Source organism: Apteryx mantelli, chromosome 41 (assembly GCF_036417845.1).
Source record: "Apteryx mantelli isolate bAptMan1 chromosome 41, bAptMan1.hap1, whole genome shotgun sequence".
Classification (NCBI taxonomy): Eukaryota; Metazoa; Chordata; class Aves; order Apterygiformes; family Apterygidae; genus Apteryx; species Apteryx mantelli.
Window position 1 is genome coordinate 205,445 of NC_090018.1, and position 22,746 is coordinate 228,190.

The 22,746-nt window shown below is 70.2% G+C and overlaps 1 protein-coding gene across 1 annotated transcript in view; it reads left to right on the forward strand.

Annotated features, from left to right (window-relative positions):
• Positions 1–22,746, forward strand: part of HUWE1 (HECT, UBA and WWE domain containing E3 ubiquitin protein ligase 1) — a 29,022-nt gene that overhangs the window by 4,337 nt on the left and 1,939 nt on the right. Inside the window, exons 12-76 of the mRNA XM_067315072.1 lie at positions 34–134; positions 243–393; positions 466–593; positions 679–819; positions 899–1,016; positions 1,101–1,244; positions 1,317–1,418; positions 1,490–1,570; positions 1,725–1,831; positions 1,925–2,102; positions 2,193–2,284; positions 2,384–2,595; positions 2,697–2,754; positions 2,854–3,030; positions 3,130–3,375; positions 3,461–3,594; positions 3,690–3,790; positions 3,953–4,168; positions 4,271–4,487; positions 4,900–5,022; positions 5,484–5,715; positions 5,983–6,213; positions 6,367–6,489; positions 6,579–6,674; positions 6,863–7,132; positions 7,221–7,373; positions 7,654–7,781; positions 7,855–7,936; positions 8,009–8,185; positions 8,298–8,942; positions 9,435–9,630; positions 9,710–9,877; positions 10,245–10,387; positions 10,481–10,547; positions 10,921–11,129; positions 11,221–11,432; positions 11,509–11,688; positions 11,780–11,946; positions 12,047–12,192; positions 12,289–12,364; positions 12,452–12,550; positions 12,638–12,771; positions 12,850–13,021; positions 13,123–13,351; positions 13,875–14,053; positions 14,149–14,238; positions 14,709–14,863; positions 14,980–15,028; positions 15,588–15,806; positions 15,900–16,107; positions 16,190–16,323; positions 16,859–17,070; positions 17,646–17,934; positions 18,654–18,756; positions 18,829–19,390; positions 19,478–19,976; positions 20,055–20,167; positions 20,256–20,412; positions 20,498–20,630; positions 20,713–20,915; positions 21,006–21,133; positions 21,628–21,724; positions 21,898–22,047; positions 22,126–22,371; positions 22,574–22,691. Coding sequence (XP_067171173.1) covers positions 34–134; positions 243–393; positions 466–593; positions 679–819; positions 899–1,016; positions 1,101–1,244; positions 1,317–1,418; positions 1,490–1,570; positions 1,725–1,831; positions 1,925–2,102; positions 2,193–2,284; positions 2,384–2,595; positions 2,697–2,754; positions 2,854–3,030; positions 3,130–3,375; positions 3,461–3,594; positions 3,690–3,790; positions 3,953–4,168; positions 4,271–4,487; positions 4,900–5,022; positions 5,484–5,715; positions 5,983–6,213; positions 6,367–6,489; positions 6,579–6,674; positions 6,863–7,132; positions 7,221–7,373; positions 7,654–7,781; positions 7,855–7,936; positions 8,009–8,185; positions 8,298–8,942; positions 9,435–9,630; positions 9,710–9,877; positions 10,245–10,387; positions 10,481–10,547; positions 10,921–11,129; positions 11,221–11,432; positions 11,509–11,688; positions 11,780–11,946; positions 12,047–12,192; positions 12,289–12,364; positions 12,452–12,550; positions 12,638–12,771; positions 12,850–13,021; positions 13,123–13,351; positions 13,875–14,053; positions 14,149–14,238; positions 14,709–14,863; positions 14,980–15,028; positions 15,588–15,806; positions 15,900–16,107; positions 16,190–16,323; positions 16,859–17,070; positions 17,646–17,934; positions 18,654–18,756; positions 18,829–19,390; positions 19,478–19,976; positions 20,055–20,167; positions 20,256–20,412; positions 20,498–20,630; positions 20,713–20,915; positions 21,006–21,133; positions 21,628–21,724; positions 21,898–22,047; positions 22,126–22,371; positions 22,574–22,691 — 11,206 coding nt within the window. The remainder of the gene's footprint in view (positions 1–33; positions 135–242; positions 394–465; positions 594–678; positions 820–898; positions 1,017–1,100; positions 1,245–1,316; positions 1,419–1,489; positions 1,571–1,724; positions 1,832–1,924; positions 2,103–2,192; positions 2,285–2,383; positions 2,596–2,696; positions 2,755–2,853; positions 3,031–3,129; positions 3,376–3,460; positions 3,595–3,689; positions 3,791–3,952; positions 4,169–4,270; positions 4,488–4,899; positions 5,023–5,483; positions 5,716–5,982; positions 6,214–6,366; positions 6,490–6,578; positions 6,675–6,862; positions 7,133–7,220; positions 7,374–7,653; positions 7,782–7,854; positions 7,937–8,008; positions 8,186–8,297; positions 8,943–9,434; positions 9,631–9,709; positions 9,878–10,244; positions 10,388–10,480; positions 10,548–10,920; positions 11,130–11,220; positions 11,433–11,508; positions 11,689–11,779; positions 11,947–12,046; positions 12,193–12,288; positions 12,365–12,451; positions 12,551–12,637; positions 12,772–12,849; positions 13,022–13,122; positions 13,352–13,874; positions 14,054–14,148; positions 14,239–14,708; positions 14,864–14,979; positions 15,029–15,587; positions 15,807–15,899; positions 16,108–16,189; positions 16,324–16,858; positions 17,071–17,645; positions 17,935–18,653; positions 18,757–18,828; positions 19,391–19,477; positions 19,977–20,054; positions 20,168–20,255; positions 20,413–20,497; positions 20,631–20,712; positions 20,916–21,005; positions 21,134–21,627; positions 21,725–21,897; positions 22,048–22,125; positions 22,372–22,573; positions 22,692–22,746) is intronic.

The following is a 22,746-nucleotide window of genomic DNA, read 5'->3' on the forward strand; positions in this document are numbered from 1 at the left end:
CGGGAGGTGACTTGCCTCGTTTCCATTCCGCAGTGTACTCCAACGCCTTGCAGGAGTCGGCCAACAGCATCCTGTACAACGGGCTCATCGAGGAGCTCGTGGACGTGCTGCAGATCACGGACAAGCAGCTCATGGTGGGTGCCTGGGGCCAGTCGCCCCCGTGCCCCCCCCCCCCCCATCGGTGCTGCCAGGGTGCCCCGGGGCGACCGTTGCACGCCCTGTCACCTCCCCGCCTCCCGCAGGACATCAAGGCGGCCTCGCTGCGCACCCTCACCTCCATCGTGCACCTGGAGCGCACCCCGAAGCTGAGCAGCATCATCGACTGCACCGGCACCGCCTCCTACCATGGCTTCCTGCCTGTCCTGGTCCGCAACTGCATCCAGGCCATGATCGGTGGGTGCGGGGCACTTGGGGGAGCCGGGGGGGGCACCCGGCCCCCCTGACGCCCTGCCTCGCTCTCCCCAGACCCCTCCATGGAGCCCTACCCCCACCAGTTCGCCACCGCCCTCTTTTCCTTTCTCTATCACCTGGCCAGCTACGATGCCGGCGGTGAGGCCCTGGTCTCCTGTGGCATGATGGAGGCGCTGCTCAAGGTGAGCGGGGCAGCCAGGGGGGAGGCCCAGGGAGGACTGGATCTTCTCCCCTGATCCTATTTCTACCGCTCTCGTTTCTTTAAAGGTAATCAAGTTTTTAGGTGACGAGCAGGACCAGATCACCTTTGTGACGCGGGCAGTGCGCGTGGTGGATCTCATCACCAATCTGGACATGGCGGCCTTCCAGTCGCACAGCGGTCTCTCCATTTTCATCTACCGCCTTGAGGTACCCCCCCAGGTCCCCCCAGCACGGCTGGGACCCTCCCTGCAGCGTGGCCGGCGCTCACAGCTGCTCTGCCCCGCAGCACGAGGTGGACCTGTGCCGCCGCGAGTGTCCCTTCGTTATCAAGCCCAAGGTGCAGCGCCCAGCAGCCACCGCCACCACCCTGCCCGAGAGCGAGGAGATGGAGACGGACATGGAGGGTAAAGAGACAGTTTGCCCCCGCCCCAGCCCAGATGCGTGGGCCCTGCCACCCTCGCTCTGAGCCCACCACTGTCACCCCGCAGTGACTGATGTGGCCATGGAGGGCAGCCCCGGCCCCTCCACCTCCGGCGAGCCCCGGCAGGAAGCCTCGGCGCCAGCAGAGCCACGGGTGCCGGGCGCTGCTGCACCCAGCACCAGCTCCACCACTGTCCTGGCCCCGCGCAGCGGTAGGTGACAGGCACCAAAGCGCGCCTGGCACCCCGCCACAAGCAGCGCTCATGTGCTTGTCTCCTGTGCAGGAGTGCAGTGCATCCCGCAGCGAGCCGCCTTGCTCAAATCCATGCTCAACTTCCTCAAGAAAGCTATCCAGGACCCAGCTTTCTCCGATGGCATCCGGCACGGTGAGTGGCCCCAAGCACCGAGGCGGGCAGGCGGCGCTGGCCTCCAGGCGCTGACTCCTGTCACGTTGCAGTGATGGACGGCTCTCTGCCCACTTCGCTGAAGCACATCATCAGCAATGCCGAGTACTACGGGCCCTCGCTCTTCCTCCTGGGTGAGTCTCCCAGCGCAGGGAGGGCCCTGGGGGGCCGGTGTGGGGCAGGGGGCCGGCCCTGGAGCCCCTCGCCATGGCCCCGGGGGATGGACGGGCGCCGCCCCTGACAGTAGCACCCGTGCTCAGCGTCCCTCTGTCTCTCATCCCGCTGCAGCAACGGAGGTGGTGACGGTGTTCGTGTTCCAGGAGCCCTCGCTGCTCTCCTCCCTACAGGACAACGGTCTCACCGATGTCATGCTGCACGCGCTGCTCATCAAGGACGTGAGTGCGGTGGCTGGGGGGGGGCTGCAGGGCAGCACGGTGCAGCAGGGGCCGACGCTCATGCCGCCCCCCCCCCCCCCACCGCCGCCGCAGGTGCCCGCCACACGGGAGGTGCTGGGCTCGCTGCCCAACGTCTTCAGCGCCCTGTGCCTCAACGCCCGGGGGCTGCAGTCCTTCGTGCAGTGCCAGCCCTTCGAGCGCCTCTTCAAAGTGCTTCTCTCGCCTGACTACCTCCCCGCCATGCGCCGGCGCCGCAGCTCCGACCCCCTCGGTGAGGGCTGCTGCCTGGGAAGCCCCGTGGGGCCTTCTGCTCCCTCAAGGCCCTGGCATCCGAGCCCTTCTCTCCCTCCCCCCCCGCCAGGAGACACGGCCTCTAACCTGGGCAGCGCCGTGGACGAGCTGATGCGGCACCAGCCCACGCTGAAGACAGATGCCACCACCGCCATCATCAAGGTGGGCGGGGGGCTGCCAGGGGGGCCGGGTCGCTCCCCACGCTGGGGGACTGGGGAGGCTGGGTACCTGCTCAGCCACCCCGCTCTGCCCCCGCCGCAGCTCCTGGAGGAGATCTGCAGCCTGGGCCGGGACCCCAAGTACATCTGCCAGAAGCCGTCAATGCAGAAAGCGGACGGCACGGCCGCGGCCCCCCCGCCGCGCTCACCCCACGCCGCCGAGGAGGCCTCCAGTGAGGATGAGGAGGAGGAGGAGGTGCAGGCCATGCAGAGCTTCAGCGCCACGCAGCAGAGCGAGGCCGAGCCCAGCCAGCAGTGAGTGCCGCAGCAGGGGGGCCTGGCATCTGGGCCCCTCTGACTGGAGCCAGGAACAGCCGGCAGCCTCCCACCTGCCTCACAGCCACGGCCTCTTGCAGGGTGGTGGGCACGGAGGAGCGGATCCCCATCCCCCTGATGGACTACATTCTCAACGTGGTGAGCAGGACGTGGGGGCCTTGGCAGCGCTGCGGGGGCTTTCGGAGAGGAAGCTGTGGGGCCCAGGGGGGCCCCGCCTGAGCCTGCTGCCGCCCCTAGATGAAGTTCGTGGAGTCGATTCTCAGCAACAACACGACGGACGACCACTGCCAGGAGTTCGTGGCGCAGCGGGGGCTGCGGCCCCTTGTCACCATCCTGGGGCTGCCCAATCTGCCTGTGGACTTCCCCACCTCGGCTGCCTGCCAGGCCGTGGCCGGTGTCTGCAAGTCTATCCTGGTAGGGTGCCAGGGCGCGTGGCGAGGCGAGGTGAGGGGGTGGCCCCGGGGCCCCCCGGATGCTGGGGCCCTGCGGCTGAGCAGCTCTGTGCTCCTGCAGACACTGTCGCATGAGCCCAAGGTGCTGCAGGAGGGGCTGCTGCAGCTGGACGCAGTGCTGTCAGCGCTGGAGCCGCTGCACCGGCCCATCGAGGCGCCTGGTGGCTCGGTGCTGCTGCGGGAGCTGGCGAGCGCCGGCAGCGTCGCCGACGCCACACTCTCGGCCCAGGCCACACCGCTGCTGCACGCCCTCACCGCCGCCCATGCCTACATCATGATGTTTGTGCACACGTGCCGCGTGGGGCAGGTAGGGTGCGGAGGGGGCTGCGGGGGGCAGCATGGCTGGCAGGGGGCCGTGGCCTGACCTCCCCTTGTTCCCCTCTCCCCACCAGAGCGAGATCCGGGCCATCTCAGTGAACCAGTGGGGCTCGCAGCTGGGGCTTAGCGTGCTGGGGAAGCTGAGCCAGCTCTACTGCTCGCTGGTGTGGGAGAGCACCGTGCTGCTGTCTCTGTGCACCCCTAACAGGTATGGGGGGTGCCGGGGGGGAGGGTGCCCCCGTTGTGGGGGGGTGCGACGGGGCACCCTGTCCGCAGGGCGCCCCACTGACCCCCTCGGCCTAGCCTGCCGCCGGGCTGCGAGTTTGGTCAGGCTGACATGCAGAAGCTGGTGCCCAAGGAGGAAAAGGCGGCGCCCAGCCCACCGCAGGGCAGCAGGAGAGCTGGTAGGCTGGATGCCTGGGCCCCCTGGGGGGCGGCACAGGGAGGGGGGGCGTCCCCGCCCCAGCCTGGGGGTAGGGGGACGGGACATCTGGGGCCCCGACCGCCTGGGAGCGCTGTGGCAGGGGGGCCTGGGGACCTGGCCCCCTGCTAATGGCGCTACGCAGAAGGTGAGGCGGAGGCGCCAGGGCCGGGGCCCGGGCCCGGGCCCGGGGCAGGCACGGAGCCCCCTGCCCAGGGGCTGCTGGAGGGTATGGGGCTGGACAGCGAGGCGCTGGCGCCCATGGAGACAGACGAGCCCAGCGCCGCCGACGCCAAGGGCAAGGCCAAGATCACCCCCGCTATGGCCGCCCGCATCAAGCAGATCAAACCGCTGCTGTCAGGTGAGCCCAGACGCCGGGACTCGCGGGGTGGGCGGGCAGGCAGGGGGGTGCCCCCCCAGCTGGCCGACCGGCTGCCGTGGGGCTGACGCGGTGCCCCCGCAGCCTCGTCACGCCTGGGCCGGGCGCTGGCCGAGCTCTTCGGGCTGCTGGTGAAGCTGTGTGTGGGCTCGCCGGTGCGGCAGCGGCGCAGCCACCATGCAGCCAGTGCCGCCCCTGCGCCCACCCCCGCTGCCCGTGCCACTGCCTCCGCCCTCACCAAGCTGCTCACCAAGGGGCTCAGCTGGCAGCCGCCCCCTTACACCCCCACGCCCCGCTTCCGGTGAGCCAGGGGCGGGGCCAAGGGGGTGTGGGGGGAGCTTGAGGGTGGAGTCCAGGGGGCATGGGGTGGGGCTGGGGGCAGAGCCAAGGTCTCTGGGGTAGAGCTTGGGCAGGAACCAAAGGGCTGATGTGGGGCTGGGGCTCAGGGTGGGGCTCAGGATGGAACCAATGGGTCCAATGAAGGGTGGAGCTAAAGAGCCTGGGGAGGAGCTTAGTGGAGCCAGGGGGTGGGGCTTAGGGCAGATCCAAGGGGCCTGGGGTGGGACTTGGGGCTGGGGGGTGGAGACAGGGGTGGTTGGGGGCAGGGTTTGAGGAGCTCCTGGGGGGCAGGTCTGTGGCTGGGGGGTGGAGCCTTGAGGGCTGTGGGTGGGGCCTGACAACAGGGGTGGGGCCCATATGCGTGCCCTTCCCAGGCTGACGTTCTTCATCTGCTCGGTGGGCTTCACCTCGCCGATGCTCTTCGACGAGCGCAAGTTCCCCTATCACCTCATGCTGCAGAAGTTCCTCTGCTCCGGCGGCCACAACGCCCTCTTTGAGTGAGCCCCCCCGCCGCCCCCCGGATCTCCCCAGGGCATCCTGGACACCCCTGGGTCCCCTCAGGGCATCCTGGATCCCCCCGGGGCGTCCTTGAGCCCCCTGGGTCTCCCCCAGGTCCCCCTGGATCCCCCCAGGACACCCCTTGGTCCCCCCCCCCAGGACACCTCTGGGTCCCCCCATGGCGCCCCAGGGTCCTCCCAGGTGTCTTGTGTCCCCCCCTAATATCTCCAGGTGCCCCCCCCCAGCAAGCTGGTCCCCCCACAGCACCTAGGTCCCCCCAGGACAACTCCATGCACCCCTACGGCACCCCAGGGTCCCCCTAGGACACTTGCCTTATCCCAGACATCAGGGCCCCCCGGCAGCTTGCCCAAATCTAAGGCCGGGCCAGGAGGGAGGAAGGGGGCTGGGCGCCTGGAAGCCAGGGCCCCCCCCCCGCCGACCCACTTGCCCCCACCCCCAGAACCTTCAACTGGGCGCTGTCGATGGGGGGGAAGGTGCCAGTGGCAGAGGGGCTGGAGCACCCCGAGCTGCCTGACGGCACTGGCGAGTTCCTCGACGCCTGGCTCATGCTGGTGGAGAAGATGGTGAACCCCAGCACCGTGCTGGAGTCGCCCCATGCGCTGCCTGCCAAGGCGCCGGGGCCCGGGCAGCCCCACTTCAGTGCCTTGCGCTTTCTCGTCGTCACCCAGAAGGTACGGGGGGATATGGGGGGATGCAGGGGCCCCAGGTGCATCAGGGGGATCTGGGGAATTGGGGAGATACGGAGGGGACATGAGGGGATGCAGGGGGCCCTGGGCACGTTGGGGGGCTGCAGGGGACACAGGGGGACGTGGGGACTGGGGGAGACATGGAGGGAACACGGGGGGACACGGGGCCCTGGGCACATCAGGGGGACGTGGGGGCTTCAGGGAGACGTGGAGAGGACGCAGGGGGCCCCCCCCTAACCCTGCGCCCTGCAGGCAGCATTCACCTGCATCAAGCAGCTGTGGAACCGGCGCCCGCTGAAGGTGTACGGGGGTCGCATGGCGGAGTCCATGCTGGCCATCCTGTGCCACATCCTGCGGGGCGAGCCCCTCATCCGCGAGCGCCTGGGCCGGGAGCGCGAGGGGCCAAGGGGCGAGGAGGAGCCTGGCGCCGATGACGCCGGCCCCCGCCGCGAGCCCCAGGTCAACCAGCAGCAGCTGCAGCAGGTGGGGACACGGCGATCCCAGCAGGGCAGCCTGCTTTGCGCACCCAGCTCCCGCTCCAGCACCGGCTCCGTTCGGGCTGGGGAAGGAGCCGGAGGGGCTGGGGCCCGGGGCGCCCGTTGCGGTGCTCCTGCGGTGACGCCTGTTCCCCTGCAGCTGATGGATATGGGCTTCACGCGGGAACACGCCATGGAGGCCTTGCTCAACACCAACACCATGGAGCAGGCCACCGAGTACCTGCTCACCCACCCGCCACCCCTCATGGGGGGCGTGGTCCGGGTAAGGGGGTGGGGCTGGCTGGGTGGGGCCAGGGGTGGGGGCAGGTTTGGCCCCTCCCCTACAGCCCCACCCACCCTTCCCCTCCGCAGGACCTGAGCATGTCGGAGGAGGACCAGATGATGAGGGCCATCGCCATGTCGCTGGGCCAAGACATCCCCATGGACCAGCGGGCCGAGTCTCCCGAGGTGGCGCCGGGGGGGATTGGGGCTGCCCTGGGGGTGGGGGGGGGGGGGTGGGAGGAACAGGGCGTCGGGACTGCGCCAGAGCCCCCCGAGCCTGGGAGGGGGCCTCCGCGTCCCCCCCCAGCAGTGCAGCGTGTCCCCCTCCACCACTGCTACGCACCCCACTGATGGCGTGGCACATCCCCATGCAGGAGGCAGCATGCCGCAAGGAGGAGGAGGAGCGGCGGGCACGGGAGCGGCAGGAGGAGGAGGAGGCCAAGTGCCTGGAGAAGTTTGAGGGCGCGGAGCCACTGGAGCCGGGCGAGCTGCTAGCCTTCACGGATGCCATGCTGCCCGGCTGCTCCCAGCTGCTGGATGAGCTGCCCGACACAGTCTACCGCGTTTGCGACCTCATCATGACCGCCGTGAAGCGTAACGGGGCCGCCTACCGTGACTCCATCCTGAAGCAGGTGGTCAAGCAGGTGAGGGCAGGCCCTGAGGGAGTCTGGGGCAGGGGCCCAGGCATCCGGGCGGCTCTGACGTGTGCTTCCCCCCCCCCCCCCCCACCAGGTGTGGGAGGCAGCCGACGTGCTCATCAAGGCAGCGCTGCCACTCACCACCAGCGACACCAAGACGGTCTCTGAGTGGATCAGTCAAATGGCGACGCTGCCCCAGGCCTCCAACTTGGCCACACGTATCCTGCTGCTCACCCTGCTCTTCGAGGTGAGCCCAGGAGCCCAGGTGTCCCGGGCACCCACTTTTTTTCTCTCCCGAGTGGTCCACAGGAATGTCCTGGCCCAGCGACATGGCAATGGCCCTCATCACCTGGTGCCCGGTGTGATGCCCTTCCTCTCCCAGAGCATCCTAGCCGTGCCGGCGCCCCCTTCTTGCCCCCAGTCCCCTCTTTCCCCTTGCCCCTGTGGTGTGGGTGCACCACAGGGACCCAGGCGTCCGGGTGGCGCAGGCCCTCACCACCCAGACGCCCTGGTTCCGCCCCGCGCAGGAGCTAAAGCTGCCGTGTGCCCGGGTGGTGGAGTCGAGCTGCGTGCTGGATGTGCTCATCAAGCTGCTGGAAGTGGTGCAGCCCTGTCTGCAGGCTGCCAAGGAGCACAAGGAGGTGCAGACGCCCAAGTAAGGGGGGGACACATCGCTCTGGGCCCCCTGGCGCCCCCTTGGCACCCCCTGAGCCCCGCCATCCCCCCAGGTGGATCACCCCCGTGCTGCTCCTCATCGACTTCTACGAGAAGACAGCAGTGTCCTCCAAGCGCCGGGCACAGATGAACAAGGTGGGTGCGGGGGGATGTGGTGAGGGGGCCGGGGTCACTCCGTGGGGCTGACCCCCATCCTTCCCCCCCCAGTACCTACAGGCTAACGGGAACAACTGGCGGTGGTTTGATGACCGCTCGGGCCGGTGGTGCAGCTACAGCGCCAGCAACAACAGCACCATCGACGCGGCCTGGCGGGCAGGCGAGACCAGCGTGCGTTTCACTGCTGGCCGCCGCCGCTACACTGTCCAGTTCACCACCATGGTGCAGGTACTGGGAGCGCTGGGGGGGGGGGGGGTACGGCCCCTGCCATCACCCCCCCCTCACAACCACCGCCTGCCATCACTCCCCCCCCCCAACCACCGCTGCTCCCCCCCTCCAGGTGAACGAGGAGACGGGGAACCGGCGCCCCGTGATGCTGACGCTGCTGCGGGCCCCCCGGGCAGGCAAGGGCGCCAAGGAGGGTGGCGCGGGCGAGGCTGAGCGGGCACCAGATGAGGGCCGGGAGCCCGAGGGCCGAGCTAAGGAGGAGAGCGGTGGTGGCGGTGGCGGGCCGGCAGGTATGGGGGGGCCGCGTGGCGCCGGGGGGGAGCAGCAGCGCTTCCCCCGGCCCTGCGCGCACATCCCCGCGTCCCCAGAGCCGGCGGTGGAGGAGGCAGCGGCAGCGGCAGGCAGTGAGGAGGAGGCGGTGGCGGAGGCTGGCCCAGTGGCAGTGGCGGCGGAGGAGGCCGGTGCAGAGGCGCCAGTGCGGGGGCTGGCGGAGGAGGCAGTGCCGGCAGTGCTGCGAGCCTGCGTGAGCATGCTGGGGGTGCCGGTGGACCCCGACACGCTGCACGCCACCCTACGCCTCTGCCTGCGCCTCACCCGCCACCACAAGCACGCGCTGCTCTTCGCTGAGCTGCGCAGCACCCGCACCATCCTGGGCCTTACCCAGAGCTCCGGCTTCACCGGCTTCACCCCCCTCGTCACCCTGCTCTTCCGGCACATCATCGAGGACCCGTGCACCCTGCGCCACACCATGGAGAAGGTCCCTGCCAGCGCGGGGGGGTTGGAGATACTGGCGATGAGGGACAGGAGTTTGGGGGGCACTGGGTTTGGGGGCTTTGGGGACACTGGGATGTGGGGGATGGGTGTCTGGGTGGTCTGGGGGCACTGGGGGGGGAAGGATAGGGACCTAGGGGCCACTGGGATGGGGGGGACAGGTACTGGGGGGTCTGGGGGCACTGGGATGGGAGGGGTAGGGACCTGGGGGGGTTGGGGGCACTGGGAGGGGGGGGGGACAGGGGTCTGGGGGGGCACTGGGAGGGGGGGGGACAGGGACCTGGAGGGTCTGGGGGCACTGGGATAGGGGGGCAGGAGTTTTTGGGACTCTGGGGCACAGGGGTAGCAGGGGGCACAGGGACCAGAGAGGGGCAGAAGCGGGGGGGGAGGGGAGGCGCAGGGCCATGTGGGCCCGGGTGGGGGTGTCGTGGGGCCCTGGCAGCCCCCCTGGCACCCCCTGACGCCGGCGGCCCTGCAGGTGGTGCGCTCGGCAGCCACGAGTGGGGCGGGCAGCACCACGTCCGGGGTGGTGTCAGGGAGCCTGGGTTCCCGGGAGATCAACTACATTCTGCGGGTGCTGGGCCCCGCCGCCTGCCGCAGCCCCCAGGTCTTCGCCGAGGTGGCCACGGGCTGCATCCGCATCGCCCTGCCTGCGCCGCGCGGCTCTGGCACTGGTGAGTGCGCCGCACTGCGTGGGGGGCCACACTGAGCTGTGCCGGGGCTGGGCGCCGCCTGACGCCTGGCGGTCCCCAGCCTCAGACGACGAGTTCGAGAACCTGCGGATCAAGGGCCCCAACGCGGTGCAGCTGGTGAAGACGACACCGGTGAAGCCGGCGGCACTGCCTGTCATCCCTGAGCCCATCAAGGACGTCATCTACGACATGCTCAACGCCCTGGCAGCCTACCATGCCCCCGAGGAGGGTACGGGCGCCCCGTGCCAGGGACGTCACCATCATGGGGACAGGGAACTGGGGAACCACTGGGGAAGGGGTGGTCCTGGGGGACAGGGAACAGCAGATTCCCTGGGGATGGAGACAGGGGAACTGGAGCATCCCCAGGAAATAGGGATAGGAGATGAGGACAAGAGATGTTGCTATCATGGGGACAGCATTGAACTGGGGAGCCACTGGGAAAGGAGTGGCCCTGGGGCCGGGGAATGCGATGTCCCTCGGGCATGGGGACAGGAGCTAGGGTATCTGCGATGGGAGAGGGAACAGCTGGGCCATCCCCTGTCCCTCACACGTGTCCCCCCCAACACATGTGTGTCCCCCTCCCCGCACACCCCCAGGGGACAAGGCAGAGGCCAAGGGTGCAGCGCCCAGCGAAGTGAGCCAGCTGCTGTCGGACATCGGCGACGACATGTACCAGCAGTACCGCAGCCTCACGCGCCAGCCCGGCGACTTCGACCCCCCGGCTGGCTTCGCCCTCAATGTCAGTGGGGCAACGGTGGAGGGCGTGGGGGGCCGGGGGGAGAGCGGCCACAGGGACGCCCGCGCCCCGGCTCCGACCTGCTGTTTCATGCAGGCCCAGGTCTTTGCTGCCGACGGAGCTGCTGCAGAGACGCCCCCATCCGGGACCCCCCAGGGGGAAGGTACTGACCCCGGGGACCCCACGGCCCTGTGCCCCAACACCCCCCCACTACATCTCCAGCGTCCCCCCGCCATGTCCTTGTGCCCCAAACCTGCCTCCCTGCACCCCAGCATCCCCCCCAGGTCCCCACTGTCCCCCTGATGTTCCCCCACGTGTCCCTGTGCCCCAGCGTCCCCCCTGCATCCCCAGTGTCACCCTGGCCTGTCTTCTTGCACCCTGAATGTCCCTGCCATGTCCCCCCTGTGCCCCAAACCCGCCTCCCCGCACCCCAACGTCCTCCCTGCATCCCTGATTCCCCCTGCCCTGCCTCCTCGCCCCGGGACATCCCCCGACATCCCCGCACCCGGGCGCCCCGCTGACGCTGCCGCCCGCAGCAGCCAGCCCCGAGGAGGGCCGCGAGGGCCGCAAGGACAAGGAGGGCGAGCGGGCGGAGGAGCGGCAGCGGGCCAAGGGCTCCAAGCCCCTCATGCCCACCTCCACCATCCTGCGGCTGCTGGCCGAGCTGGTGCGCTCCTACGTGGGCATCGCCGCTCTCATCGCCAACTACAGCTACACCGTGGGGCAGTCGGAGCTCATCAAGGAGGTGAGGCCGGCCCTGGTGCGGTGGCGGCACTGGCGGCGCATCCTGGCGCACCCCAGCGTGACCCGGCTGCCCCCTGCTCCCCCCCCCCCAGGACTGTAGCGTGCTGGCCTTTGTCCTGGACCACCTGCTGCCGCACACACAGAACGCTGAGGACAAGGACACGCCGGCACTGGCCCGGCTCTTCCTGGCCAGCCTGGCGGCGGCAGGCAGCGGCACCGACGCCCAGGTGGCCCTGGTGAATGAGGTGAAGGCAGCGCTGGGCCGGGCCCTGGCCATGGCCGAGAGCACCGAGAAGCATGCCAGGTGAGCGGCGGTGGCGGCGGGGTGGCGCCAGCGGCCGTTCCCATCCCCTCGCGCCCTGACGCTGCTGCTGCCACAGGCTGCAGGCCGTCATGTGCATCATCAGCACCATCATGGAGTCGTGCCCCTCCACCTCGAGCTTCTACAGCAGCGCTGCCAAGACACAGCACAACGGCATGAACAACATCATCCGCCTCTTCCTCAAGAAGGGGCTGGTGAACGACCTGGCGCGGGTGCCCCACAGCCTCGACCTCTCCAGGTGCGCCGGGGGGGCCGGGAGGGTGCCGGGGGGGGCTGGGGGGGCCCAGATGCCAGGGTCCCACCCAGCGCCGCCCCACCCCCTCCCGCAGCCCCAACATGGCTAACACAGTGAACGCGGCGCTGAAGCCCCTGGAGACGCTCTCGCGCATCGTGAACCAGCCCAGCGGCCTCTTCGGCACCAAGGGCTCCTCCAGCAAGAGCAAGGGCGAGGGGGCCGGCGGCCCTCGGGAGGCCGGCGCTGCCCCCCCCGACGGAGGTATCGCAGCCCCTGGGCGCCGGTGCCCCGTGTCTGCCCGTTTCCCATGTTCCCCCCCCCCCCATATTCCTGTGTCTCCGAATCGTTTTGCACCCACCAGGGGACCCCGGCGACCCTGAGCCCCCCGAGGAGGACGCGGAGGCAGTGCAGGCGGAAGCGGCTGACGGTGACATGGACGGCGAAGCAGAGGGCGACGCTGTGGTGCTGGCGGGGCAGCCCGAGGGGCTCAGCACCCAGGAGATGCAGGTGAGGCCCTCCCCGGCCCGGCCCCGCCCCACCCCGCCCCCGCCCCCCCCGCTGCCCCCCATGCCACCCCCCCACCCCACTCTGCCCCCCCCACAGGTAGAGAATGAGCTGGAGGACCTCATTGACGAGCTGCTGGAGAGAGATGGGGCTGCCGGCAACAGCGCCATCATCGGTGAGAGCCCCCCAAACGCTGGGGCCCCCCGCCTGGGGTGCCAGGCCCCCCGTGCCACCCCCCCTCACTACCTGCCCCCCTCCGCAGTGAGCCGCTCGGGCGAGGACGAGTCGCAGGAGGACGTGCTCATGGACGAGGCTCCGTCCAATCTCAGCCAGGCCTCCACGCTGCAGGCCAACCGGGAAGGTGAGCGGGCGGCGGGGGCCTCGGGGGCGTGTGGCCATCCCGCGCTGGGTGCCAGGGTCCCAGCCCACCTCCCCGCCACCCCCCCAGACTCGATGAACATCCTGGACCCCGAGGACGAGGAGGAGCACACGCAGGAGGAGGACAGCAGCGGCAGCAACGAGGACGAGGACGACAGCCAGGATGAGGAGGAAGAGGAAGAGGAGGAGGATGAGGATGACCAGGCAAGGATGGGGGCTGGGGGACCAGGGTCGTTCCCCCACCAGGATGCCTGGCTGATGCCCCCCCGCCGTCTCCCACAGGATGACGAGGAGGGCGAGGAAGGCGAGGAGGAGGAGGATGATGATGACGGCTCAGAGATGGAGCTGGACGAGGACTACCCGGACATGAACGCATCGCCCCTTGTGCGCTTCGAGCGCTTCGACCGTGACGACGACCTCATCATCGAGTTCGACAACATGTTCTCCAGCCCCAGTATGGCAGGGGGGGTCCCGGGGGCCAGGCACCGCTTCCCTGCGGTGGGCGGGAAGGGGCTGGGCTGCCGGCAAACCCCGACGCCCCGCCTCTCCCTGCAGCCGATATCCCGCCGTCACCTGGGAACATCCCAGCCACCCACCCGCTGCTGGTGCGCCACGCTGACCATGGCTCGCTGACGCTGGGCGCCGGCTCCTCCAGCACCCGCCTGGCGCAGGGCATTGGGCGCAGCCAGCGCACCCTGCGCCAGCTCACTGCCAACACCGGCCACACCATCCACGTGCACTACCCGGGCACCCGGCAGCCCAACCCGCCCCTCATCCTCCAGCGGTGAGGCCCCAGCGCCCTCCCTCAGCCCCCCGGGCCATCCCCAATGTCCCTCACATCCCTCTGGTCCCCATGGGGAGTCCCAGTGCCCCTCGGGGTCCCCAACATCCCCCTTGTCCCTGGTGGTGTGTCCCCAATGTCCCTCTTGTCCCCACGGGGAGTCCTTGGCACCCCTCAGGGTCCCCAACCCTCCCGTCGTCCCCATGGCAGTCCCCAATGTCCCTCATGTCCCCCTCGTCCCCACGGTGAGTCCCTGGTGCCCCTCATGGCCCTCCACACCCCCCTCGTCCCCCACAGCGTGTCCCCAACACCCCCCTCCACCCCATGGTGGGTCCCTACAGCCCCCAGTGTCCCCCTCGTCCCCACAGCGAGTCTGGGGTGGCCACGTGCATGCCCCTCGTCCCCGGCAGTGCGTCCCCAACGCCCCTCTCGTTGCCAGCGGTGAGTCCCCTTGTCCCTGGGTCCCAACCGCCCTTGGTCTACGCCCCCCTGGCCCGGCGCCTCCCTGACCGCGGGCTTCCCACAGGCTGCTGGGCCCCTCGGCAGCGGCCGACATCCTGCAGCTGAGCAGCAGCCTGCCGCTGCAGAGCCGGGGCCGGGCCCGACTGCTGGTGGGCAACGACGACGTGCACATCATCGCCCGCTCTGACGACGAGCTGCTCGACGACTTCTTCCATGAGCAGGGCGCCGCCGGGAGCCAGGCAGGCGAGTGGGGCGGGACCCTCGGGGGGGGGGGGGCCACGGCCACCCGGACGCCTGGGCTCACCCCACCGGCCCCCGGCCCTGTCCCCCCCCCGCAGGGACCCTCTCCAGCATCCCCACAGCCCTGACACGCTGGACGGAGGAGTGCAAGGTGCTGGATGCTGAGAGCATGCACGACTGCGTCTCGGGTGAGCTGCGGGGCCCCTTGCAGCCCCCCTGTCCCCTTGGGTGGCCACCAGCATGCCCCTGTTCCCTCAGGTGGCCTCTCGTGTCCCTGGGGCCCCCCCTGTGTCCCACCGGAGCGCTCATGGCTGTGTCATGGGGGAGCTGCAGCCCAGAGCCTTCAGGTGTCCTCCTATGGTCTCAGGTGTCCCCCCATGGCCCTCTTGTCCCCCGGGTGGCTCCCATGTTTCTCAGGTGTCTTTTAGGTGTCCACTTGTGTCCCTTGGGTGTCCCCCTGTGACCTTCCTGTCCCTTGGGTGTCCCCTTATGTCCCTCAGGAGCCCCCATGCCCCCCCCCAGGGCATGTGCACGGCTGCATTCCAGGCGAGCGGGGGCCTGTGTCCCCCCTGCCCCATCCTGGCCTGGCCAGAGGCGCTGGGGGACACGTGGGGCTATCTGTGTCCCCATGTCCCCCCCTGATCCCGCGCCCCCGCAGTGGTGAAGGTGCCCATCCTGGCCCGGCTGGAAGCGCTGCGTGATGAGGAGCTGGACGAGCGGCGGGAGAAGCGCCGGCGGCAGGCGGCTGAGGAGGAGGCCAAGGGGGCCGAGCAGGGCCCCGAGGACAAGGAGGGGCAGGACGCCGGTGCCCAGGTGGGATGTGGGTGCCTGCTCCCCCCCCCACCCCCCAAAAACAAAGAGATGGGAGATGGGGATGCCCCCCCCCTTCTCTGGAGCCGCCTGGGGTGACGCTCTTCCCTCTGCCGCAGGGCGCCGTGCCTAAGGCCAGCGGCGGCAGCAGTGAGGCAGTGGCAGCAGGTAAGTGCCCCTGCCCGGGGCGCCCCGCGCGCCCCCCCGGCATCCCTGGACCCCGACCCGGCGCACCACGGGCTGAGGTAGTAGATTGTATAGTTGGAGGGTCACACCCGTCTCGGAGATAACTATACAGTCTACTGTCTTCCTCGCGGGGCGCACGGCCGCCGCACGCCACCCTGGATGCCTGGGCCCCGCTGGGTCAGGACCTTTCTGTGACTCGGGGGGGGTGGGGGGGCATAACTGCATGCTCTGCGTCCTAGGTGAGGGGTGCTTGGGGGGGGGGCAGGACATCTGGGCCCCCGCGCAGCGGGAGGAGGGCGGGTTTGGGGTGGGGGGTGCGGCGGTCCCGCGGGAGTGAGGTAGTCGGTTGTATTGTTGGGGGGCCGGGATGGGAGCCCCAGCGTCGAGGTAACGATACAGCCGACTACTTTCCCCCACGGGGGCCCTTGACTTCAGCGGGGGGGGAGGGAGCCAGACGCCTGGGCCCCCCCCGGGATGGGGGAGGGGGCAGGGGGGGACACCCCAGTCTGCAGCCGGCCCTGATCCCCTGGTATCTCTGCAGAGCCCGGCGGGGCGGCAGGTGACCCCCCCCTGGCCGGCCCCCACCGCGCCCTGGTGCTGCTGGAGCCAGCGGCAGCAGCGCCAGAGCCCCCCACCGGCCCCGCAGCCCCCGGCCCTCCGCCGCCCCCACCACCCCCCGCCCAGGAGGACGCTGGCCCCGGGCGGCCCCCTGCAGACGCTGAGGCCACCCAGATGGAGCTGTCGCCCGCCCCCACCGTCAGTGAGTGCTGGATGCCTGGGCCCCGCCGTGGCGGGGGGGGCAGGAGGGGGGAAGATGCTGGGGGCAGCCACTGACAGCCGGTGCCACTCGCAGCCTCGCTGTCGCCGGAGCGCGCGGAGGATTCGGACGCACTGACAGCAGGGAGCAGCCAGCTGGAGGGCTCCCCCATGGACACGTCCAGCATGGCCTCCTGTGCCCTGGAGGAGGCCGCCGCTGCCGCCGAGGGGGCTGGGATGCCACCGGGACCCCCCCTGGCCACCCCCCCAGCACCCCCTGATGCCACCCGCCCACCTGATGACAGGTGAGCACCCCGGGCGCCCAGGCCCCACTGCGGGGCCAGCCCCCTGCACCCCCCCTGACGCCGTTTCCCCCCTCTGCTCCAGCTCGCCGCCCGCCTCCTCCTCGGAGAGCTCATCCACCCGGGACTCGGCTGCCGCCATCTCAGGTGCCGACTCGCGGGGCATCCTGGAGGAGCCGCTGCCCTCCACCAGCAGCGAGGAGGAGGACCCACTTGCTGGTGAGCCGTGGCCCCCCCCTCCACGGCCCCTGCCACAGCCCCTTGGTCCCCTCTGTGCACCCACCCTGCTGCATGTCCCTGACAGGCATCTCTCATACGTGTCCTCAATGTGCATCTGTTACTCATGCATGTCCCTAGCATGTGCGTGTCCCCAACAGGTGTCCTTGACACGTGCCCCCAACATGTGTCCGTGCTGTGCTCGTGTCCCCAGTGTGCGTCCCTGACATGTTCATGTCCCCAGCACACATCCCCAATGTGCATCCATGATTCATGCCTGTCCCCACAGGTGTCTGTCCCCAGCACGTGTCCCTGACGTGTGTGTTTCCCTGGCACAAGCGTGTCCATGATGCTTGTCCCTGCTGCGTCCCCACCACGCATCCCTGCGCCCAGTGCGTGTCCCCCCACGTGTGGGTGACGCCTGTCCCTGCTGCTTGTCCCCCCCCCCGCGTGTGGGTGATGCCTGTCCCCGCCATCTGTCCCCTACCACACATACTCCTGTGTGAGGCTGACGCCTGTTCCTGCCGCCTGTCCCCAGGCATCAGTCTCCCCGAGGGCGTCGACCCCTCATTCCTGGCGGCGCTGCCAGATGACATCCGCCGCGAGGTGCTGCAGAACCAGCTGGGGATCCGCCCCCCTGCCCGGGCCCCACCCACCCCCAGCCCCGCCCCCCCAGTCGTGGCCAATCCTGGCCTCACTGAGGTCAGCCCCGAGTTCCTGGCTGCCCTGCCCCCAGCCATCCAGGAGGAGGTGGGTGTGGCCTCTGCAGGGGTGGGGCCTGGGTGGGGGTGGGAGGAGCTATGGTGGGGGCAGGGTCTGGGAAAGGGTTATCATGGGGGTGGGGCCTGTTGGGGTGGGGCTAGTCCCAGGGGGTGGAGTCAGGCTGGGAGTGGGGCCTGGGCAGGGTATCTGTGGTGGTGGGGCCTAGAAGGGGGTGGGCCTAGGGTGGGGCCTGTGCAGGGGTGGGGGTAATTCCAGGGGGTGGGGTCAGGCTGGAGAGGGGAGGAGCTACTGTCATAAGGAAGGAGTCATGGTGGGGATGGGGCCTGGGCAGGGTTGTTATGGGGGGTGGAGCCTAGGAATGGGTGGGGCTACTGCCCTGGGGGTGGAGTCTGGGTGGGGGTGGGGCCTGGGGAGGGGGTGGAGCTACTGCCCTGGGGGTGGAGTCCGGGTGGGGAGCAGGGCCTGGGCAGGCTGGGATTATGGGGGCAGGGCCACACGTCCCCTCCTCTGCTGGGGGCGTGGCTTCCCCAGGCGTGTCCCCTCAGGGGCATGTCCCTGCGGGGGTATGGCCTCCTGGTGTGCGTGACGCGGGGGCGGGGCAGGTGCTGGCGCAGCAGCGGGCGGAGCAGCAGCGGCGGGAGCTGGCGCAGGCGGCCGGGGCCGAGGCCCCCATGGACCCGGTGACCTTCATCCAGACGCTGCCGTCAGAGCTGCGGCGCTCGGTGCTGGAGGACATGGAGGACAGCGTGCTGGCCGTGATGCCGCCCGACATCGCCGCCGAGGCCCAGGCGCTGCGGCGCGAGCAGGAGGCCCGGCAGCGGCAGCTCATGCACGAGCGCCTCTTCGGCCACTCCAGCACCTCCGCCCTCTCCGCCATCCTCCGCAGCCCCGGTAAGGCCCCCCAGGTCCCTCCTCCCCGCCTGCCCCACGGGTCCCTTCTGCCCTTTCTCATGGCTCCAGCGAGGGCCCCCCGCGTCCCCCCACGTATCTCCACATCCCCTCGTCCACCTGAACCTGCCTGTGTCCCTATGCATCCCCCACTGCATCCCTTGTGGCCCTACTACGACCCCGCCACATCCCTCATGGCCCTACCACATTCCCCGCGTCCCTCGTGGCCCCCCCCCGCGTCCCTCGTGGCCCCACCATCTCCCTTGTGGCCCGTGTGGCCCCGCCGCGGTCCTCATGGCTCCTTTGCGTCCCCGCCATGTCCCTTGTGGCCCCCTCACATCCCTCATGGCCCCGCCACGTCCCTCACATCCCTCATGGCCCTGCCACGTTCCTCGCGGCCTTCGTGGTCCCACCATGTCCCTTGCATCTCTTGTGGCCCTCGTGGCTCCCTCGTGGCCCTGCCACATCCTGCGCATCCCTGCCATGTCCCTTGTGGCCCCACCATGTCCCTTGTGGCCCTTGTGGCTTCCTCATGGCCCCACCGCATCCCTCATGGCCCCACCATGTCCCTCGCATCCCTCATGGTCCCGCCGCATCCTTCGTGTCCCTTATGGCTCTGCCACATTCCTCATGTCCTCGCTGTGTCTCTCATGGCTCTGCTACATCACCGGTGGCTTTGCCACGTCTTTCGTATCCCCTGCTGATGCTGGGTGTCTCTGCAGCCTTCACCAGCCGCCTGAGCGGGAACCGGGGGGTGCAGTACACCCGCCTGGCCGTGCAGCGGGGCGGCACCTTCCACATGGGGGGTGGCAGCAGCCACAGCAGGTACCGGCGGGGGCGGCGGGGGGCAGCGGGGCCCCGGCGCGGGGTTGCGGGGGCTGACGCTGCCGCCTGCAGGCCGTCGGGCAGCAGTGTGGACAGCCTGCTGCGCCTGCGGGGCCGCCTGCTGCTGGACCACGAGGCGCTGTCGTGCCTGCTGGTGCTGCTCTTCGTGGATGAGCCCAAGCTGAACACGAGTCGGCTGCACCGGGTGCTGCGTAACCTCTGCTACCACACGCCCACGCGGGGCTGGGTGGTGCGCAGCCTCCTCTCCATCCTGCAGCGCAGCAGCGAGAGCGAGCTGTGCTTGGAGGCGCCCCGCGGCCCCCCGGTGCCCGAGGAGCGGCCCCGGCGGGCGGGCGGCCGCCCTGGCCCTGCCGCCACCGCCGCTACCGAGCCCCGCGCCCTTGACCTGCTGCACCGTGTCGAGGCCCGCAGCTCGGGGCAGCTCTCGTGGCTCTCGGTGTCCATGGACGCTGCGCTGGGCTGCCGCACCAACATCTTCCAGATCCAGCGGGCCCCGGGGCGGAAGCACACAGAGAAGCATGCCGCCGCCGCCGGCTCCGCCGTCCACATCCACCCCCAGGCTGCCCCTGTGGTGTGCCGCCACGTCCTCGACACCCTCATCCAGCTGGCCAAGGTGAGCGCGCCCGGCCCGGGGGGCACCCAGCAACATACCGTGCCCACGCACCGCCACTGAGCCCCCCTCTGCTCTCTCCCCTGCCAGGTCTTCCCCAGCCACTTCACGCAGCAGCGGGGCCGTGAGGCGGCCTGTGAGGGTGAGCGGGAGCGCGGCGGCCCCAAGGCCAGCGGCAGCCCCTGCCCCGGTGGCCCCCCTGGCGGCCCCCCCAGCAGCGGCGGCAGCGGCCCCCCCGGCGGCCTCTCCACCGACTTCTGGGACCTGCTGGTGAAGCTGGACAACATGAACGTGAGCCGCAAGGGGAAGGGCTCGGCCAAGGCAGGCCCCGGCGGCAGCGGCCCCGAGGCCGAGGCGCTGGGGCTGGGCCTGGAGGCCTCGCCACTGGGGCAGCTCATGAACATGCTGTCGCACGGCGTCATCCGCCGCAGTGCCCTGCTCACCGAGAAGCTGCTGCGTCTGCTCTCACTCATCTCCATCGCCCTGCCCGAGGGTGGCAAGGGGGCCGAGGCTGGGGCTGCCCCAGGCGCCGGGGCACCCGCTGGGGCTGCCCCCAGCCCCCCGGCCCCCGCCGCCCTCGCCGCCACCGGTGAGCATGGGGCCGGGAGCGTGCAGGGAGGCTGCGGGGGCCACAGCGCTGACCCCCATGTCCCCCCACCTGCTGCAGCTCCAGCCAAGGGCACCAAGTCCCCAGCAAAGGTGGGCGAGGGGGGCGGCAGCCCTGACCCCCGCATGGCGGCAACGGGACTCACCGAGAGCCAGCTGCAGCTCTCTGTGGAGGTGAGCAGGGCGCCCCCAGCCCGCACTGGGCCATGTGGCCCCCTTGTGCCCACCTCACCCGTGGCCCCATCCCCGTCCCGTCCCGTAGGTGCTGACGTCACACTCGTGCTCGGAGGAGGGCCTGGAGGATGCAGCCAACGTGCTGCTACAGCTCTCACGGGGTGACCCTGGCACCCGTGACACCGTCCTGCGCCTGCTGCTCAGCGGTGCCCGCCAGCTGGGTGCCACACTCTGCCGCCAGATCGGTGAGGGCCAGCACCGCAGTGGGGCAACAGGGGCCCGGACCCCTGGGCCCCTGCCAACCCGCTGCACCATCCCGTCTGCCTGCAGGCACGCTGCTGGCAGAGCTGCGCGAGTACAACCTGGAGCAGCAGCGGCGGGCACAGAGCGAGGCCCCGTCCCCTGAGGGGCTCCCCGAGGAGCAGCCCCCCAGCGCCAAGCTCAAGGGCAAGATGCAGAGCCGGTGAGTCCAGCGCTGCCCCCCCTGCCACCCCCTCACACGTCCGCGGGCGTCCCTGAGCCCCCGCTAACATCCCCTCGGCCAGGTTCGACACAGCAGAGAGCGTGGTGATTGTGGCATCGCAGAAGCGGGCGCTGGGCGGGCGGGAGCTGCAGCTGCCCTCCATGTCAGTGCTCACCTCCAAGACCTCCACGCAGCGCTTCTTCCTGCGCGTGCTGCAGGTCATCATCCAGCTCCGTGATGACACCCGCCGCGCGCACAAGAAGGCCAAGCAGGCCGGGCGCCTGGGTAAGGCCCCCCTGAACCGTGCCGCACCAGGGTGGGGTCCCGGCCCCCTGGGCCGCCGCCACCGCCCCCCCTGATGTTGTGTCCCCGCAGGTGCCGGGGGCCTCGGGGCGGCTGGCAGCATCCAGGCCGCTGTCCGGCAGCTGGAGGCCGAGGCCGACGCCATCATACAAATGGTACGTGAGGGCCAGAGGGCCCGGAGGCAGCAGCAGGCAGACACGGTTAGCACGGCCGCCCTTCCTTGTCCCCCTCCCCGTCCTCCTCCTCTTCTCATTCTGTGCCCCTTCCCCACGCGCCCTTCTAGCCTTTCTCCCTCTTCACTATAGTCCCTTCTTCATTCTCCTGCTCTCCTTCTTCCTGCTTCCTGTTCCCTCTTCCTCATGGCTCGACTGGTGGGTCTTCCTCCCTCCTTCCTTCTTCTCTTCTCTTTGTTCTCTGCCTCCTTCCTGTGCCCTGTTCCAGCCTTCCTCCCTCTTTGCTGTCATCTCATCTTCGTTCTCCTACTCCTTCCTTCTCTCTTCCTCATGGTTTAGCTGGTGGCTCTTCCTCCCCGCTTCCTCTTCTTCCTCCTCCCTCTGCCCCGCACGGCTCTGGGTCCCCCCCGGCAGCCAGGGCCCCCCGCAGCTCGGGGCAGGCCGCAGGGAGCCCCCCGTTGCCAACCCCCCTGGGCCGGGGGGTCTCGGCCCCCTAACCCCCGGCCCCGCTGTGCCCGCAGGCGGAGGCTGGGCAGGCGGATGGCGCCGCCCGCCGGGACGAGTCGCCCATGGATGTGGACCAGCCCTCGCCTGCCCCGCAGGACGCCCCCTCCGTGGGTGAGTGGCACCGACCCCCCTGAACCACATCGTGCCCCCTGCCTGCATTGCTCCCCTTAAATGCGGGGTGTTCCTGCTCCCCGGATGCCTGGGCCCAGCCCAGTCAGCACCAGCAGGGGGTGGCGCCGTGGCACTGAGCTCCCCGTCCGTCTGTCCATCTGTCCCCGCTGCAGGCTCAGAGGGCTCACAGGTAGGCGAGCGGGACGAGCGGCCGCCTGAGCTGCCCCTGCTCAGCGAGCAGCTCTGCCTCGACGAGCTCTGGGACATGCTGGGCGAGTGCCTGAAGGAGCTGGAGGAGTCGCACGACCAGCATGCCGTGCTTGGTGAGTGCCGGGGGGCACGTGGGGGCCCCCCAATGCCCTTGGGGCCCCCACTGACACCCCACGTGTCCCCCTGCCCAGTGCTGCAGCCTGCCGTGGAGGCCTTCTTCCTGGTGCATGCCACGGAGCGGGAGAGCAAGCCGCCAGTGCGGGACACGCGTGAGAGCCAGCTGGCCCACATCAAGGACGAGCCGCCGCCGCTGTCGCCGGCCCCGCTGACGCCCGCCACCCCCTCCTCACTCGACCCCTTCTTCTCCCGCGAGCCCTCCTCCATGCACATCTCGGCCAGCCTCCCCCCCGACACCCAGAAGTTCCTCCGCTTTGCTGGTGAGCGGGGCCCCGGGGCCGCTGGCGCTTGAGCTGCTGCGGGGGCTTTTGGGGGGGGGAATTGGTGCTTTGGGGGATGTTGGGCATTGGTGCGGGGCTCCTGGAGGCCCCGGGGATACTGTGGGGGCTCTGGGGGGACTGTGGTGGTTTGGGGAGGTGCGGGGGAAGTTCGAGGCTGACCCGCCGTGTTCCCCCACCCCAGAAACCCACCGGACGGTGCTGAACCAGATCCTGCGCCAGTCGACCACTCACCTGGCTGACGGCCCCTTCGCTGTCCTGGTGGACTACATCCGTGTGCTGGACTTCGACGTCAAGCGCAAGTATGGGGTGGGGGGGCCGCAGCCAGGGGGGCTCCAGGGGCTGGGGGCCATGTCC